The 20747-nt window shown below is 38.5% G+C and overlaps 1 protein-coding gene across 2 annotated transcripts in view; it reads right to left on the bottom strand.

The window, feature by feature from the left end:
* Positions 1 to 20747, bottom strand: part of AUTS2 (AUTS2, activator of transcription and developmental regulator) — a 1208871-nt gene that overhangs the window by 881923 nt on the left and 306201 nt on the right. For both annotated transcript variants that reach the window (XM_008062193.2, XM_021714538.1), the window contains exon 2: positions 10417 to 10629. In XM_008062193.2, coding sequence (XP_008060384.1) covers positions 10417 to 10629 — 213 coding nt within the window. The remainder of the gene's footprint in view (positions 1 to 10416; positions 10630 to 20747) is intronic.

The raw sequence follows: 20747 nt of genomic DNA, 5'->3' as shown, positions 1-20747 counted from the left end.
CTGCTACATCAGCATCACTGCAGGCAGGCACATGGAAGAAGTGGCAGCTTCTGCAGAGCTGTGATCAATGAATCCAGGTAAAGGGTTTCAGTAGGCCACAAGGCACGGCTCATCGAGCCTCCTGAAAGACTTCAGGTGGGCCCTAACAGGACTTGTCCACATCTGCAAGCTATTTTGGTTTCTGCAAGGGGGGGGGTGAAATCACGAGTGTGAGGATTCATACCCCTAGATGTGAAAAGTCCCAGAGATCTTGCAAGACTTTGTTATATTTGCTTGTTACAAAATCATCAACACTTGCATCAATAGGTGATGTTCCAGAATTCATTTAGAATACCAACATAGGTTTTTTTTAAACATCATAAGACCCAGAAGTAGCTCAAATGCATTAAAAACAGTTGGGGCCAGGCTCAGTGGCTCAGCCTATAATCCCAGCACTTTGGGAAGCCAATGAGAGTGGATTACCTGAGCCCGCAGGTTTGAGACCAGTCTGGGCAACTTGGCGAGACCTCATCTCTACAATAAATCAAAAATTAGCTGGGCATGGTAGCGCACCTTGGAAGGCTGAGGCAGGATTGCTGGAGCCTAGCAAGTTGACACTGGGGTGGCCATGAGTGTACCACTGCACTCCATCCTGGGTGACTAAGTGAGACTCCAACTCAAAAAAAAAAAAAAAACAAAAAAAAAAAACAGCTGGGTTCCTGTGGCAAGGCAGGTCTAATGGGTCTGAGGGTTAAGTATAGCAAGGGGTGTTTCATCAAGGTCCCCTCAGCCCGAACACCAGGGAGTACTCCAAAAGCAAAGAGTGATCCTAGTCAAACAAAGAATATAATTCAGCACTGTTTTGTCCCAGCAAGTATTCACTGAAATATTCAAGGGAAAGCTAAAAAGAATGCAATAACATTGTATCTACATTCATAATTAAAAAGAGAGCTAACAGCACTTCCAAGAAGGAGGTTATTCTTCATTCAGCACAAGATTTCTCTGTGCAAAGCTATGGGCAATCAAATAATTCCACATATAAACATTTAAGAAAGTTACCATTTCAGTAATGCTTCCTATGCTTTAGCTAACAACTCTGAAGATGAGGTACAAATCACAATCCTGCAACTGGGGGTAGCCATAAGAGAATCAAGATCATCATCGACTGTCAGAGTCCGATCAAATATACTATCTTCTTCTCTGTTGTGTCTCGAGGCCCCAACTGACTTCAAAAGAGTGTGTATTACATAAAAAGGTTTATGGGGAGAAAAATTATATGCAAGAACTTGAATATAATATAGTTGGCCCATCATATCCATTCTGCAAATTTAACTGTGGATTGAAAGTATAGTTAGGCCTATGATGGCTATTTTTGTACTGAACATTTACAGATATTTTTCCTATAATTATTGCCTAACAATACATACAATATAACAAACTTCACAGTTTTTACATTGTGTTAGATATTATATAGGTAATCTAGCCTTTGCACTCAAAGACATCTCACAGGTCACCTATCAGCAACTAAACTGTACTTTTTTTTACAAAATAGTAAAAAATGAATCACTTTATATTAAATAGTATATCATTGGAACCAATTATTTTATTGTAATGATATTTGGCTTATAATGGGATTTTTGACATTGAGGAACTTTATTACAAAAAAAAATCAAAATTTTATATCTTATATTTTTCTAACATGTGGTAATGTATGAAATAGTCACTGATATGCATTGTAAGTTCATTGCTACATCATGTCCAATACTAATTTGTTTGATATCTTCCACGTGGTGTTTTTCTATTCAAGCAGACAATGTAGTCTCGTTTTCTTCTTCCCACATTAATAATATGCAATTTATTGTCCAGTCTGTGCACCACTGTGAAAGCATTTCACATACATTAGCTTTCTATGTAATGCCAGTTAATTTTTAATGTATATCTCTGTATATATCCCATCTCTCTATTTGCTTTTTTGTGCAATTTGAATGAAAAACTTCAAGAAAATATACATTGAAAAAATTTTTCACTGGCATAAAATTGTCCTTTATAATCACTAGCAATCTTTTTATGTCTCCTGAGAAGGAACATCCCAGTGGTTTGCTAGATTTACACTGCCCCCTCAGATGGGACATCTGAATGCAGAGGGTTAAAAATGAGTTAAAGTATGCAAGAGGATGCATGTTGTTGAAATGTAAATCGCATGCCCTTTTATATAAGGAAATTGAGCATTCACAGATTTTAGTTTCCATGAAGAATCAATCCTGGGACCAATCCTGCTTGCATGCCAAGGGACAACTGTATCTCAAAGTTCAAGAGATCAAATGAACATTTTATCTTGCATAGTTACTATATGAGCAGCTAAAAGAAGAAAGGAAGATGACGTCCTATGATAAACTCACTGAGAATACTACAAGATGTCAGCAGATTTAAAATAAGTACCTTACACAGTTGTATACATTCAAGAAGAACAACATAGAGGTGAGCCATGGCCAGACTGCGTGGCTTGCCAAGCATTCCCCTGGGTTGGTTTCCAGATCAAGAGGTGTACATTTGACCCTCTGGGTAAAGTGTAACATTCAGTTCTGCCTGTGTGTATATAACTGAATCTTCAAATGCACTTTTGGCTTTACCATCTTACAAAATGAGTCACAAATTGGGCATCAAGACATCCAACAGTTCTCAAGTAATGTACTATACAGAGTTGCCTGTGCCTGCCTGTCTGAAAGCCCACCCACAATTTCATTTTCAATTAGCAGCTCCTCGAAAGGCAGTAATGAAAGCAGTTGCTAAAGAGCATTCAGATGTCACTGAAAGACTGCAAACCCAAACTGTAAATAGCACGTTGTGAGTTGCCTGTCACCACCATCAACTCCCACGGGAATCACATGGCACGTGGCTATCACAACCATCTGCTCAGTTCCCCACCAACACCACTGCAAACCACACAGCCACCCACCTCCTCCCACCTCCCACTGATTACCTGTCATGTACAGACATGTGTGGAGATGGGATTGCTGTGAACAGAGATTAGAATGCAGAATGCAGAGGCTTATTTCATGTTCTATAGCTGAGATTTAGCCACATACACCACATACAGATAACACTGACTCATTAGAAGAGGAAAAAAATAAAATTAAGATAGCACAAAAATATACAGTTTTAAATAAAGAAAGGAAGTTCTGTCCTACCCTCATCAACTACTGAAAGTGCACTGGCTAGATCATGTTAACAGAAAGACATGTTCCCTTGCTCTTCACTCACTGGTATTGTAGGAATTTATGGGAACTAGAGTTGAGAATCACTTATCGCTTTTTCTTACTCCTCTAATAATATATGAGATTTAAATGACTCTTAAAGTTCTGCACACACACGTGTACAGACACACACACACACATGCAATTTTTTACTTTGGGAAATGTAAAAAGGTTGTGGTTTTGTGAACAATTCCTATAGGTGTCAAGATCACCCAGGCTGAGTTACCACCCATTCTTTTAATTGTAGTGCCTCTTCCCACGCAGCTTATTTTTTCTCCATAAGTTTTATTTTTTGAAGTGGTAGTTAATGTGCTTTGATGGGTCATTTTAGGTGTCAACTTGACTAGATTAAAGAATACCTAGAGAACTGGGAAAGCATTATTTGGGGGTGTATCTGTAAGTGTGTTTCCAGAGGAGACTGGCATTTAAGTCTGACTAAACTAAGTGTAGAAGATGTGCCCTCAATGTAGGGGGGCACCACCCAATCAGCTGGGGGCCCAGACAAAACAAAAAGAGAGGAAAGGAGAATTGGTCTCTCACTCTCCTGGAACTAGAATATACTTCCTACCTTTGGTCATCAGAACTCCAGGATTTCTAGCCTTTGAACTCCAGGACTTAACTCCAGCAGTCTCCAGGTTCTCAAGTCTTTGGACTTGGTCTAAGCCACACTACCAGCATTCCAGAGTCTCCAGCTTGGAAAAGACCTACTGTGGGAATTCTCAACCTCCATAATAACGTGAACTGACTCCCATAATAAATCCCTTCTTATCTATCTGTGTATTATTTTTTCTTTCTAGAGAACCCTGGCTAAATCATGTGCTATGTCTTTTTTAGTCAATTTTTTAGTAAATTTTTATTAAAAATCACACCCTGTCACTTGGGTTGAAATTATCACTGGCCACAATACTCTAAAGATCTATCTCACTGAAGTCAAATGATGTTTACACTCACTTTTCCCAACGTTTACGGTTCACAGAATATATTCCAGACAATGACATTTAGAGTTAGGCATCACACAACCAAAAATTCTAAAATGCAAAAAATAAACACTGCTTCTAAATGTCCTAGATAAATCAAAAACAAAAGCAAAACACCCTTCATATTAACTCATTATAATAGTGCCAGGTTTACCAATCTCAATTACAAGCCAATACCTCCAATAAACTACACAAATAATTCCTAAACAGAGATAAGCCTAGATTGGGGTTCCTCAATAACTAGATGTTAAAAACTAGTATTCAAGTCAAAGAAGATTCCAAGAAAGATTATAAGCCGACCTTTTACTACCGTAATCTTTCTTTATACTTTTCCTTATTTCTATCATTTGAGCAAGGGGGAAAAAGTAGTATGTAACTTAAATTCATAAAGAGAAAAAATAGAGAATTTTATGTGCTGCCTTAGTTTGTATTCTTCACATGATTACACAATTGTCTAAAAGCAAAGGAAATCTCAATTACCACACTAAGCTTGAAATTTTTAAGTATGAGGTAAAATGGGATTAACGTTTCTTAACACTGCTTCAAACTACCTTCAGGTATCTAACCATTATAACAAATGTATTTATGAAAGAGTATACAGCAAAGTTCATGTCTTTTCATTATGAAAGTATAATCCCAAATTACATTAGTGTTTCAAATGTTCTGATACTCAGAAACCTATAGGTTCTATAGTCAAGCTGTATAAATACCTGTGTAATTTTGGCCTAGATTTCTACCCAAAACTAATTAGCAGGTTTTCAGAATGTGACTTGAACTAGATCTGTTTAATCAAAGTTTCTCACTATAAATCCTCCTCTGCAAGTTAATATCTACAGTAATGAGTGTTGCAGAAAGCTCCTCAGACAATATAAGACCCACTGAAATAAAGGACAGGCCTCTAGTAGCAAATACTCTCAGCAGAAAAGAGTATGGGCTCCATTGGGATAGGTGGAAACACAGCTGGTGGCTTAGTCACTGGAGTCCTTGTATACCACCACAATCACTTACTCCAAATGAGGCCAACATACAATGTCAATACATAAAGCAGATGCAACCATTATGCATAGATCTAATAACTGCTCTAATTTAAACACTTGGCAGTGGGATCACCCTTCTGCTTCGTAGACATCAGCAGACATTTTTCTTGTCTACAATTTACAATGTTAACTATAAATCTTCCATCATACTAGATTTTCAAAGGTAGGAGCAAATTTCTATCCTTTACAAGAAATATCTACCTGGATCAACTTGTATAAATATTTTTAAACCAATAAGTCATTCCCACTTAAGCCATCTTCACCAGCAAGGTTAGAGTCTACTTTCTAGGCTCTTGAAGTACTCTCAAATTCCTTTATTTTCCTCTAAAATGATGTTCTCTTGTGACTAATGCAATCTCAACAGATTGTCTCTTTCTCTAGGAAATTCTGCCCATAGATGAATGGCTTTTGGGCAGCTAAAACTTAATTAACTCAGGATTTATTTTGATGATTCATCCTGGTGTCAATTAGAAGAATTCATATAGGTCAGGCATGCCTGTAATCCCAGCACTTTGGGAGGCTGAGGTGGAAGGATCACTTGAGGGCAAGAGTTTGAGACCAGTCTGGGCAACATAGGGAGATACTATCTCTACAAAAAATAAATAAATAAGCTGGGCATGGGGACACCCCTCTGTAGTCCCAGCTACCTGGGTGGCTGAGGCAGGAGGTTCACTTGAGTTTGAGACAGCAATGAGTTATAATCACGCCACTGCACTCCAGCCTGGTGACAGAGCAAGACATTGTCACTTAAAAGAAGAAAACAGCCAGGCTCGGTGGCTCAGCCTGTAATCTGGTGCTTTGGGAGGTGAAGTAAGTGGATTTCCTGAGCCCGCGGGTTCGAGACCCGCCTGGGCAACTTGGTGAGACCTCATCTCTACAATCAATCAAAAAATCAGCCGGGCATGGTAGCGCATGCCTCTAATTCCGGCTACTCAGAAGGCTGAGGCGGAAGGATCGCCAGAGCCCAGCAGGTCGAGGCTGCAGTGGCCGGGAGCAGCCACTGCCCTCCAGTCTGGGCAACAGGGTGAGACTCCAACTCAAAAAAAAAAAAAAAGAAGAGAGAAAAAGGCGTGTTTACATAACCTAAAAAAATGCCTTCTAGTTCATTTAAGTCTATTTTCTCTGGCTCAGTTTTTACTACAGAGGAAAGACTAATGGACTAAATGGAGATTTAGAAATCCAATCGGTCAAATCTGAGAGTTCTCTGAACTCTTGTCAACTTTTCATCATTGTTACTCTTATTATTAAAACCCTTTTGCTCTCTCTTTGTTTTAAACTACAAAGTACTAAATTTTTAAAGCATTCCTCATGGTCATTGCTTAGACATACTGAAAGAACACTAAACTCAATGTCTGAGAAAGGGTTAAGTTTTCCCAAAATGCTACTCGGGATGTTATAATTTGCCCAATAGGTTTAGCAACAGATGACTTCTTTAAGTTCCTCAGTGGTTTCACTGTGACTAGGTTTGATTTTCCCAATTAGAGAATAAATGTCCCTATGTAGAGCACCTGTGAAATCTCTTTTTGATTTTCCCAATCCAAAGTCTAAATGGGGGGGTGGGGGGGGGGGAGGTACCATGTCCTTATTAGTGAAATCTAAAAAATATCATGTTTAAATGCTCACATCATGTGTTTAATAAATATAAGTCTAAGGATGTCAGAAGATATGCAATCTTTTGTATGATAGGCAACTTGCTCCTTTATCTTTTTTAACCTCTTTGGGAATTAAGGAGAGTGTTCAAATTTGCCATATCAAAAAGTACAGTCATTTGTCAAGACAGTTGCCAGTTCAGCATCTTCTAAGTCAGCATGTATTTATACTTAAAAGCATAATCCAACAAATAAGTTAAATGCCAATTAAAAAGCTTTCTTTTGACAGTATGGAAAAACATCACAAGAACTCGGGTTTTATAACCAGGCAAATGAAGAAAAAAGTAGTTTGATTTTAGAACTACGCATCTTTCTTTTAAAAGTATATAATTGCACTCTCAGAGTAAAAAGATTAGTTGCCATCAACAGATTCTCAGGGAAAAAAAATCCTATTATTTCCTCTCCACTAAGGAGTAACATCTTCCCATAATTACAGGAAAGCTGTACATTAAGTTGTCTGCTCAGGAAGTACCATTTCCTAATAAGATTCAAACCTAATTCACTCTCACCAAGTCAGAAATAAAGACTAAGTTCTCACCTCCTCCCTCTTTCATCTGTAGTTCTCAATAAGAGACACTAAATGACAATCCATTAATTTAGAAATGTTCCTGAAGGCTCAATCTCATCTCAAGGACCCTCCCAGCTAAGATGGTCAGATTCAGTTTCTTTATCTGATAAGAGGTAAAGGCAGGAGAAGAAGTAATTGTACAGGCTTCTAGCATGATAGGAAAGCAATCTCAACTATTCTTAGGATAAGCTTTTGAACATCTACTGTGGGCATGTTTAATGACTCGTGTGTCACCTTTTACCAATGATCACATAACTGATCATTGGCACTTGTCTGGGCTGACAAACAAGACACCAGGACTCTCCCTCCCACTACAAATGCACCTGACTCCTCTCCTTTAAATGTCTTCACAGAGCCTATCAGTTACAGATTGATAAACTCAAAAACAATATTACCTTAGACCTACAGCTCCCTTATAGAACTCTATAACACCATATTTGTCTGCATTACACACAGATTTGAAGAACTAGAGAACTCAGAGTGAGGAGCCTAAGAAACGTGTGAGTCCAAACCCCTCATATTTCAGATGGGCAGTACCAGACAGTGATTTGTTCAGGGTTTCAAAACAGTACATGTGATTCTAAGAATGTTTCAAATGGAAAGTATCATGACCTTCTCTTAATTATCAACATCTGCTTCCCTTCTTACTAGAAATAGAAAAGTTGATTGGATAGTATATTTTAGCATCAACACTGAAGAAAACACTACTTGTTTTTAAAACCCTTACATAATGCCAAATACACAACTCATTCTGTCCTTCTCCATGATTTAGAAAGAGTCAAAATGCTCACTTTTCAAATATTTTACCTAAAACAAGATAATTTTAATTTAAAATACCATTAGTATCAGAAGGTTAATCAGTAAGACCAAAAGTTACTCAAATTTGAGATGTATAAGTCCTAGCCTTCTTTTACGATCTTTAACTCTTTGGCCAGAGAACCTTAAACTCTTATTAAAGAGTAGAAAGAATTTTTGTGAACAGAGAGTAAAAACATCAGGTCATACCTAGGAGAAAAAGATTCAAGGATGAGGATCCACAGCTTAGTGTTAGCTCAGAATTATATACGTTTCTTGCCTGAAAGGATAAGAAGTCTTCCTCTTACCCTGCTGGGAGGGAGGACCTCGGGGAGAGGTAGATAGTTCATCGCAATCTCTATCCACTGGCAATAATTACTTTCCTCACAAATCTCGCAAAGAGAGGCATGAGTTAGGCATCACAAATGCCACAGTAACATCACCTTTTCCTCCTTCTCTCCAACTGCCTTATAAATAAATAAACAAACAAATAAACTACACCCAAATATGGAACACAGAGTGCACCAGAGATCTGGGTATAAACTCTGGTTCTGTCCATCATTGCTAAGTCGCCTCAATCAAGTCACTTTATCTCTTTGAGTTCCAGTTTTCACATCTACAAACTAACCATGGCATTATCTATTGGCAGAGTTGTTGTTCAAATTATAGGTTATACTGTATAAACTCCCCATTGAATGTAGCATGATATGCACTGGGTAAATGTTAATCATTACTATTATAACTCCAATCTGGCATTTCAGGACACATGGGCTCCTTTGGAAACACTGCACCAGGTATCAGATTTGGGAAATTTCCCTGGAAGCCTTCTGAGTCCATCCTGAAATCTATCGCCCCAGACGTTTTCTCAGGCTATATCTTTCATCACCCATCAGGCAGGACTCGGACACCAAACTGCTCACTATATCTTATTAAGGATTGTGGCCTTTCCAATCTTTTAACTAAAAATCATCATCTAAATATACTCTTGATTTTTTTTTGAAAGCAAGATTTATTAAGAGGACAGAAAAGCTCCCACAGTGGGAGGAGACCCAAGGGGTTGTTGCCCTACTTTTGATTCTTTATAAGAGTGACTTCTAACCAAGCTGACCATTATCAAATAGGAAACTATCTAAAACAACAAAGGTCCGAGGGAGGTGCCAGGAATTTGATTTTAGAACTACGAATCTTTCTTTTGTGTTTGGTGAGGCTCATGATATGATTCTAAAGGTCTGTGAAGTTTTCGAATCACTATTTTTGTCTGATCCCAGATCTTCTCCCTCTGCAGAAAAGTATTTGCAAACTAGAAAAGCATTTGGCTTCTAATAAGCAGCACCTGCTCTGTAAACCACAATTCCTTCCTCTACTTCCTTCAAGTGATAATCCCACCCAATGGGTGCACCAAAAACAAATAAAACACACCCAGGACACAGGTAACTTCTGGATTTGTACAGAAAAACTGCTATAAACAGCTTCATTTCTCATTGTTAATCCATCTCATGTGGGGATTTCCACAGGTAGACAGTCTCCCTGAATGCCAAGAGCTATACTTTCTTGTGGATCACTGAAACCTAATTATTAACAGGCCAGTAAGCTCTACTATCAGACTTTCACACAATCAGCAGATCACAAAGATAATCTTGAATTATGAGCTATGGAGAACAACTAAGGCACTGAAAGGCACATTCATTTCTTTGCCACTGCTTTCCCAAATGACAATATATGAGCTTCTTTAGAAACTCTAAATCTTATGCAAGACACTGCTCACAGACAACCATTTTTAGCACCTTAAAACAATGAGATGCACAATGTATGTGATCAAATCTATGTTCCATGTGTCCAAATTACAAAGTTCTCTCCCCTACAAGCCAGCCCCTCTTGACAACACCAGTAACACCAGCATCAAGCTTTGCTGCACAGAGAACATCTGACTGAAAGGGCGCCATGCTGAAGTTTCAAATCCTAATAAAAAGTACTGAGATTGGGTTTTATATTCTTTTAGGAGCAAGCACACAGCTCTTTGGGGCAGCCACTCCAGCATCCCACCAAGGATATCTTCTTCACCTGTTAGGAAGAACCACAGAGTAGGAGGCATCCAAAGAAGAAATTTTGCAACCACAGGAAAAGAAAAAAACAAAAAACAAAGCCAAGCTTCCTCACCTGTCTGAGTCCCTTCGGCATTTTCTTTCTCTTCCCGAGGTGCTGGCAAAGATTGCGGTCATTTTCCCGATCTGAGCTGTAGTGATGTGGGTGGCTGAGTCGGCTCTTCTTTGAATGAAAGGACAAGCCATTGGTAAGTGCCTCTCGCTTCTTCTTTGTCAGGGGGGTCTGGCGTTTCTCCACTCGTTCCTGAGGCTTAAGTGCTACATCTTTCTGTAGAAAAGATAAGAAGGAAAGGGAAGTAGTGGCTACATACACATCTAGGGTCACACCCAAAATATAGGCAAAATACTAAATAGAGTTACTAGAAAGGGGGAGGAGGACTGGAAAGTGGGATACAATAACACCTAAAACTAAGAAATACAGCTCTGAATTCTTCTGAATTCTTATCGCCACTACATTTTCTTATTGGGCAGAAAACTCAACAAAGCACAAGTGATTGAAAATGGTTTCACTGCTATCTGGAACAGTGGCTTTCTGTTTGATTTGGTGCTGTGTCCAGCGCACCCACATTCCTCAAGGAAGCTCAATATACTCATTTCCCAAGCTGGTACATCAGTTATGTTTTAGCAAAAGAGTACTAAGTGTATGCTCAATTAAAAAGAAATAGCACACGACTCAACACATCAGGGCCAAGTGGATGTGAGCCAACAAGAAAGAATCTGACAATTCAAATGATTAAAATGTTTCCTTACCGCATTATTTTTTTAACCACATGTTCCTCTGGGCATCCCTCATTTCCATCCTTGCAAACTGTAACAACAATATTATCACCAAAAACAACAGCAACTTCTCATTTATTCCTTTCTGAGGTTAGGTATGGAGAAATGGGTAATAAATGTCCTTGAGTGGGGAGCTACATCTGTAGAAACTAGAGGTGATAATTTCAGGCTACATAACTTGGCAGAGTGTTGTGACTACAGGCAGCTCCTTGGGACACAATGAAATAACAAAAGGCCTGTGTTTTTAATTTTGGACACTGACATTATTATGACACTTGGAGTAAGTCATTGCAACTCTGAGCCCATGTGCAAAATGGGCTCACAGAACACCAAATGAGCAGATACATGCAAACGCCCTTTGACCCCGGAGAAATATTTTACACACTGAGCACTCAAATGAAAATGATTTGGCACACAATTATTTCTAAATAAGTGGATACGATCCTCTTAACACAGAAAATGCTCCTTCATGGATCCTAACCCTCACAATTTCTCAATGTTTGTGGTTCTAAATGCATATTTAAAAATAAAGGAAAACCAAAAGAAAAATGTCCTTTTTCCCATTTCTCCTTCTCTAAATACCACTCTCTTTCATCCCTTTCACATCCAGTACTCTCAAAGTAGTTTATCTATTCTGCTGCTTACTAATATCCCAGCCATCCCTTCTTGATACGCACAGTGCTCCGAGATGTCTCTCCCCAAATCAGTCATTCCTGTTAGCTTGAGACCAGGGTCCTTGCTATGGTCTACATATTTATGTTCCCAAAAAATTTACATGTTGAAATCCTAATCCCCAAGGAGGTGGGGCCCTTGAAAGGTGATTAGATCATGTGGGTGGGGTCCTCATGAATGGAATTAATGCCCTTATGGTCTAATATCCCTTATAATGGCCTAAGGGAGCTTGTTTGTACCTCAACCATGTGAGGACATAGCTAGAAGGCACCATCTGTGGAATGAGCCCTCAACAGATGTTAAATCTGCAAGCACCTTGATCTTGGACTTCCCAGTCTCCAGAACTGGAAGAAGTAAATATTTGTTTATAAGCTACCTAGTTTATAATATTTTGTTATAGCAGTTTGGTCAAGCTAAGAAAGGCCTTGATACTATTTTGCCTTGGCCTCAAAAGAGTTCACTTAAACACTCCTCCCTTTTCTAGTTCAAGAACTCTTATCAACGCTGCCCACTTAGGGAAATCTTTCTTGTAGTACAAGGCACTGTGTTCTTAGGTCTTCACTTATTCACCAAAATTTTCTGTGTGCCCAGTATATGCAAAGTATAAACTTAGCACTGACCTATTTAGATGTTAGGAAGACAATGGTGTGGGGAAAAAAATCCCCCTCCTTGTGGAGCATAGAATTTACAGGACAAATACTAATCAAATCACACAAATACATAATTGCAATGAATTAACTGCTCTAAAAGAAACGTAAAGGGTGCTAAAACTGAGGGAGATGATCTAGTCCGGGGGAGAAAGGTAGAGCTGAGGAAATGACTGTCATTTTACCTAGAGCTGAAGGGCTGAACAGAGAGAACAGCTTGTGCAAAGACCGTGAGGCAGCTTACAGCATAATCTCTTGAATGAATGTGAAAGAAGGCAGGGACTAAGTAGTTCATCTCAGTAACTCCTGTGTTTCACACAGTTAAGTGCTTTATAAGCCAGGCAAATAGTAGGTGATAAATACATAAATAAATTAAACAACTAGTCAAAATATCTAAACTTATACAGCAAAATAGTAATTTTTAAATATCTTAAACAGCCTTAATACACAGTGTGGCAACCTAGAAAGACTGATAGAAGCGGGAAACCAAGGAAATCTAGCAGACACTGCTGGTATATAAGAAGAATCATAGCAAACAGCAAGACGTTCAAAAAAAGGGGAAAGGCTTTGTCCTTAGAGTACAAAGATATCAAAGATGACAGTCTTACAAGACAAATGAGTAGCCTCCGATCTAAATTCTCCCTTCTACTACTACAGATATTTACCCTCTGCCATCTGAGAGGTAGCTCTCCTGAGGCAATGAGGATGTGGTGAGAAGTGTTTTAAGGGACAAACTGAGATCAAAGCAAGTACACGTGGCCATTGATTTCACAGCCCTAAACCTTGCACACTATGACTAACACATGGGAAATGTTTGATAAATGTCTGCTGAATTGAATGCCTCTGTTCAGTGTCCACTACCTTACTCAGCTATGTCAGGCATCTATTCAGCTAAAAATATTCTGTATTTAGTCTCACATTTAATAAAAATACTCAGCTATCATGAAAAGACACTCAAGAATAACAGCAATGCTAGCAGAAAGAGCCAGGTGAGTTCCATCATGGGCTACTTCTATATGTGATTAAATGGTACCACTTCTAAGGGTAATATAAAAACTCCCCACAGGGTAAAAACTCCTCTCTTCATCACACAACCCACCTACCACCCTGCATCAGATGCATGTAGAGTATCAGATTAATAAACAAATGATACTTAATAATGTATCAATTGTGCTTTTAAAAAATTACACCATTCTCTTTGGAGACTAAATCATTTATACGAAAGGTGCTTCTAAAGTATATTGAAAATTATGGGCAATTCCATATAAATGTAAATTAATATTTATGAGAGTATGTTATAATTTTTTTCAAATCCATTTTATTTTCATGTAGCATATTAATCAAGGCATTCTCACTGCACTGCAGAATAGCTACACAGAGCAAATGGACCCCATGCAGTGACATTAGCTTGTAAGAGACCTGCTGAAGTCTTAGCAGCAGTAGTACAATCATCTTAGCTCCAATTAATACTGAGATTTTCCACTCTGGGGGGAGGGGTGAAGAGAGAGAGGATCAAAGTATGTCTAGAGGTGGTGGCTTAAGAGGTAAGAAGAAGAGTCTATAAAAAGTCTTTTATTATGTAGTACATTAACATTTTCAAAGACTAGAGATTATTTTTTCAAAGATATAGCTTTATAAATTATATGAAGCCACTGTTTGTTCTTTCCCTCTATAAACATTTATTGACTGCTTACTATGAACAAAGTAAAATAAAATTTTCCTTTTTCACTGACTGTCTTCTGGGGAAAAAAATGACAAAATGTATCCACAATAAGCAACAGGAATCAATGACAAACAGATTGATTATAAACAAATCATCTTATCAATATTCAGAAGAGTTGTATACATGATCACACACACACACACACACACACCCCTCCACCAGCCCACCTCCAACCAACCAGTGGCAACTGATTTTAAGAATTTCTTGGCTGGGCTCGGCGGCTAAGCCTGTAATTCCAGCACTTTGAGGCGGAGGGAGGTGGATTGCCTGAGCCCACAGGATCGAGACCAGCCCAGGCAATTTGGTGAGACCTGGTCTCTACAATAAATAAAAAAAAATTAGCCAGGAGTGGTAGCGCATTCCTGTAGTTCTGGCTACTTGGAAGGCTGAGGCAGAAAGATCGCTGGAGCCCAGCAGGTTGACACTAGGATGGCTATGAGCGTGCCACTGCACTCTAGTCTGGGCAACAGAGTGAGACTCCAACTCAAAAAAAAAAAAAAAAAAAAAATTTCCTTAAAGAAACTTGGGCAGTATCTATAGTATTGCTATAATATGAGGTGAAAAATTGTCTTGGTTTTAAAGTAACTTTTGAGGATCAACGAATGGCAATTTTCAAAGGCCTTTCGATTAATTAGTATACTATGACCTAGGATAGTGGTTCCCAAGAGAAACTGTCCATCAGAACTAACTGCAGTGCTTTTTAAAAATAATATGACTATATACCATATTCTGCATGGAAAACATTTAGCAAATGAATGAAGGGTGGCAGAATGTGTCACCCCAAAATATGACACTTTAACCTAAGGAATATTTTAAGCTAAAGGCACTTGAAAATCAGCATATACAAAAGGGACACTGTGCCCTCTCTGTACTAGAAGAAACATTATTACCAGACAGATCCAGAGATGGGAGAAAACTCTCATATGAAAGATATCTTCCTATAGGAGAAAAAAAGAAACTTTCTTGTCATCAGAGATGAGTCCTGGCTGAGAAAAATATGCACCAAAAGATCTTATTAAAATAATCTTTATCTTCCTTTAGCCTCCTCATATTTTAGTTAATTTTTCACAACTGTAACTCTGTTCAATAAGCATTTAGGTTTTGCCACTTCTTTGGGTCTTCATTCCTCTTGTGGGAGATCCCACATACATGTAAAAATTGATCTTATGTCAATTTAATTCTCAGACCTAGACAGAGACCCTAATAGAGCAGCGATAAAACATTTGCCTCAGGCCGGGCCCCATGGCTCAGCCTGTAATCTCATCACTTTGGGAGGCTGAGGTGAGTGGATTGCCTGAGCCTGTGGGTTCGAGACCAGCCCGGGCAACTTGGCGAGACCCCATGTCTACAAAAGATAAAAAAATTAGCCGGGCATGGTAGCATGCACCTGTAGTTCCAGCTACTTGGAAGGCTGAGGCGGAAGGATCGCTGGAGCCCAGCAGGTTGATGCTGGAGTGGCCATTGACTGTGCCACAGTACTCCAGTCTGGGTGACAGAGTGAGACTCCAACTCTAAAAATAATAATAAAAATAATATTTTGCCTCCCCTATACAAGCACTGGGAGAAAAAGGGTAGGCAGGCAGAAGGATAAGGAAGAGATCTGGAAAAAATGTTTTAAGGCATTCATTCGGCAATCACAGAAGAAGCAGGAAAGAAAGCAAGAAAGTCAGCCAGCAACCGACATAAGGTTGGCTGTGAGGTAAAAAGATTTAGACATATTGGCTGGCAATAGAGAGGGTAAGTGTACAAGTCATGCACAACAGATGGGAATAGGTTTCAAGGATGGTTGAAATTATGTGATTTTTAGGTCACTGATGATGGAGGGCAGGGTCACAGCAGCACATATGCCGACAAGCTCCGAAACGGATAAACAAAAGCAATTTCCTTCAACATCCAGCCTTCTTCAAAATAGGTGATCTTGCTCTTGACTTTCCCTTTTCCCAAATTACAATCTTCCACCAAAGGCTTCCTCTGCAACTCTTGAATTTCAAAATGAGATGGTTCAGTGTTGTGCAAACTAGGGGAGAGCAACAAATTGCAGATGAAACACTGTGTAGGCTGCAGGGCTCCATTTGCTGATTACAGATGAAGCTGGAGACAATAGAAAATGAGGGCACAATTGGCCTGCCTTGCATGAAATGCGTTTTAGAAAGTCTCCATCTGATTTTTCCAAGCAAACCAATCTGAGAGGAGTACACCATTTACAAAGAATCTGTGGTGTGTATATGTCTGCATGTGCCCATGTGTGTGTATATGTGTGAGAAGCATTCAATTTAAATAGAACCTCTTATTTTATTTATCTAATTTTAGAGACTTACAAAGAAAATAACAAAGAAGCCAGGAAAAAAAGAAAAGTGCTTGGCCTGTTCCAATGAAATGGCATTAATGGCTGTGTTCTGTAACGTTTAGTCTATTAAGTTCATTGGCGGTTTATTGTATACCATTTGTTCCTGTTATTGAATGGCTTTACAAACACTGAGTCCATCGATGTATCAGTGCAAAATAAGTGAAGGCATCTCTAGTGATAAGAAGTGAAAAATTAGAAAAGAAGACATAAAGCTCTTTTACAACTTAACTCTATACAGATATGTTCAAAATGGTTCCCCACTTGGACTTTTCGGCAAAACAACTTGATGAGCAGATTTTCAGGGCCTAAACTTTTTAGTACATAGCAGAGACTATGTGGAGGAATTCACAAGGCATCCAATATGTCAAAGATTAATCCCTAATAGTCATACATTTTAAAAGCAAAACTCAAAATACCTATTATGTGCCACACAGTCCACTGGAAAGATTCAAACTGCTTAATCAGGGTAACAGGCAAATCAATGAACTATTATAGTAAAGTAGGTTAGGTGAGGAGCAAGTGAGGTGCTCTGTACTGCCATTCATCATACTGCATTAAAACTGCATCCCTGTATTGGCATAAACATAGAAAATGAGATCAATGAAACAGAATAGTCCAGAAAGAGACACATACATATATCAACAACTGTTTTCAACAAAAGCTATCCTGTGTAAAAATAACAGTCTTTTTAACAAATGGTGAAGGAACAAGTAATCATTTACAAAATAATTTTGATCCACACCACAGTCTAAACAGAAAAATTAAATTAAAATGTATCATAAACCTAAAACGATAAAACTTCTACAAGAAAAGTCTTGTAACCTTGGGTTAGGCAAATATTTCTTACATATGACACCAAAAGCACAATCCATAAAGGAATAAAGGGATAAATCATAATTCAATAATTAAAACTTCCGACACCGTTAAGAAAATGAAAAGACAAGGGCAGGAGCAGTAGCTCAAGCCTGTAATCCTAGCTCTTTGGGAGGCCAAGGTGGGAGAATCACTTAAGGCTAAGAGATCAAGACCAGACTAGGGAACATAGTAAGCCCCTGTCTGTACATAAAATAAAAAAGAGCCAGGAATGGTGGTATGTGCCAGTAGTTACAGCTATTCGGTTGAGTCAAGAGTATCACTTGAGCCCAAGAGTTCAAAGCTGCAGTGAGCTATGATCGATCTTGCTACTATACTCCAGCCTGGGCAACACAGCAAGACTCTGTCTCAAATAAATAAATAAGTAAGAATATACAAGCTGCAGAATGGAAATAAATACTTGTAAAATGTACATCTGATACATGTTTTGCATATAAAATATATTAAAAATTCTTAATCTAAATAAAAAGAAAACTCTTTCAATAAGCAAAATATTCGATCACTTAAAGATGTCTAGATGGTGAATAAATACATGAAAAGATATTTAACATCATTAGTCACTAGATAAATACAGCTTTAAGCCACAATGAGATACTACTATATACCTACTAAAATGGCTAAAACAAAAAGAATGACCTTGCGAAGTATGGTCAAGGATGTAGAGGAACTCTCACACACTATCAGTGGAAACATAAAATAGTACAACCATTTTGGAAAACAATTTCGCAGGGTTTTTTTTTAAGTTCAAAGTACACCTACCATATGTTCAAATCATTCTACTCCTATTTCCTCAAGATAAATAAAAGCACATGGCTACATAAAGATTTGCACATGAATACTCCTATCAGATTTGTAATAACTGTAAAACCAGAAAAATCTCAAATATACAGAACTAGGTGAATGAATAAACAAATTGTAGTGTAACCATTCAATAGAATATTATTCAGGAATAAAAGGAAATAACCTACTGATATACACTACAACATGATAACTCTCAAAATATACAGGCAAAGTAAAAGAAATCAAACAAAAAATACACTCTGTATGATTCCATGTATATAAAATTATAGGAAATATAAACTAACAAACAGTGACAGAAGGCAGATTAGTGATTGCCTGGGACAGACAGGAAGAAGGGATTATATAGGGACATGAAACTTTTGGGGTGATGTACATGTTCACTGTCTTGACTGTGGCAATGGTTTCATGGATGTATACACATGTCAAAACCTAGCAAATTGTACATTTTTAATGCGTGCCATTAACTGGTATGTCAATTATGCCTCAATAAAGCTGTTTTAAAAATGGCAATCCTTGCCATCACCACACGAATATCATACCATCGTTACCAATATCTAGATTACATTCAGTGCCCATTAAAAGGAATTCATCTTGTAGGATCCTAAAACAAAAGGATGACCACACTCTGGAAGGACTGGCTTTAAGCCATAATGTAGTCATGAAATTTGCAATGGAGACAATTCAGTGGTGAACACTAATGTCTCAGACTGAGGATCAGTGCCCAGTCTTAACATCATTTTCAGTGACAAGATGGAATTCATTTACTGCCTTTTTTCTTCATTTCCAACAGTCAGTTCTCAGTTATTAGAAACCTTTTACAAAACTCTTTTATCTTTCTTCCTGATATCCTGATTATTGTTTGGCCACATTCCCTCTCATGAGCACGTTAATCAAAAAGCAAAGAAAGAAAACATTAATAATTATACTGATCCTGAACATCAAAAATTGAGGCAGATTATTAAAATATATTTAATACATGATGATATATATAAGGAATGCAAATAGGGGAGATTTTAAAAGAAGAGATCAAGTACAGATAAATCCAGTAAATAAAAACACCTGTTAAAGATGCAGTGCTACTGTCAAAGGTAAAGAAAAAAACAAAACAAAACAAAACAAAACAGAACACAAAACCAGCCACTGAGAAATTCTCCTAAACTCAGCTAGGGGATAAGGTCACAACTATCAGTTTAAGTGATATTTTTGCACACTCTGAATTGAAAACATCCCATCAGTCTCCTATTCCCATAGATAACTGAGAGTTGGCTGCTGTTAGACCTTAACACACTCAAAGTGGCTGAGTCGCTGGCAACCAGATGCTATTGCTTAAAACAGTTTAGGCTCTCATCCCTGAAGGATTCCTAAAATTGGATTACAGCCCCTCCAGATAATCTGAGAAATACAGCACGAAGAAAAGGAAACCTTAAAAAAAAATTAACTCCTCCATAACAACAATATTCTGAAACCTGAGCACAGCATGACTAAGGCACAAAAATCTCATCAGTGAGGGCTTAAGGGCAATAACGTACAAAAAGGGTGAGTCCAAAAAGGCAAAAGGAACCATACAACAGAAAAGAGTATAATGGAAGACAGAGGAGAAAATGAGCAACATACAATTCTCAGGCTGCTCCAAGGTCAAAAGCCTGGTTTACTAACTGAAGAAAGGCAAGCAAAGCACTCAAATTTCTTAAGCTTTTTCACTCACTAAATTTGAGTCCACTGAAGTAAAACATACATTTGAGAGGATGTGTAATGATACCTGTTTTAATTAACCATTATTCTTTTTAAATGATATACACAGTATTTCTTTTTTAAAGAATCTTTTTATATTATTTTAAATATACACATTTATTTGTTTGTTTGTTTTGAGTTGGAGCCTCACTCCGTCACTGAGGTTGGAGTGCAATGGCAAGTTCACAGTCACCCCATTGTCAACCTGCTGGGCTCAGGTGATCCTTCTGCCTCAGCCTTACAAGTTAGCTGGAAATACAGGCACACACTACCACACCCAGCTAATTATTTATTTATTTATTGTAGAGATGACGTCTGACCAAGTTTCCTACGCTGTTCTCAAACCTGTGGGCAAGGCAATCCCCTCACTTCAGTCTCCCAAAGTGCTGAGATTACAGGTTTCAACCACTACGCCTGGCCTTAAATAACTCTTTTTTTTTTTTAGTTGGAGTCTCTGTTGCCCAGGCTGGAGCGCAGGGGCACACTCATGGCCACTGCGGCTTCGACCTGCTGAGCTCTGGCAATCCTTCCGCCTCAGTCTTCCAAGTAACTGGAACTACAGGTGTGCGCTACCATGCCTGGCTATTTATTTATTTATTTATTTATTGCAGAGACAAGGTCTCACCAAGTTGCTCAGGCTAGTCTTGAACCCGCGGGTTCAGGCAATCCACTCGCCTAGGCCTCCTAAAGTGCTGGGATTACAGGCTGAACCACCGAACCCGGCCTCTTAAAGGATCTTAATAAAACCGGGCTCGGTGGCTCAGCCTGTAATCCCGCGCCTTTGGGAGGCTGAGGTGAGTGGATTGCCTGAGCCC

This window comes from Carlito syrichta, unplaced genomic scaffold (genome assembly GCF_000164805.1).
Source record: "Carlito syrichta isolate Samal-C Ts95f unplaced genomic scaffold, Tarsius_syrichta-2.0.1 Scaffold305661, whole genome shotgun sequence".
Classification (NCBI taxonomy): domain Eukaryota; kingdom Metazoa; phylum Chordata; class Mammalia; order Primates; family Tarsiidae; genus Carlito; species Carlito syrichta.
Note: the sequence above shows the minus strand (reverse complement) of the source record. Positions and strands in the feature narration are given on the sequence as shown.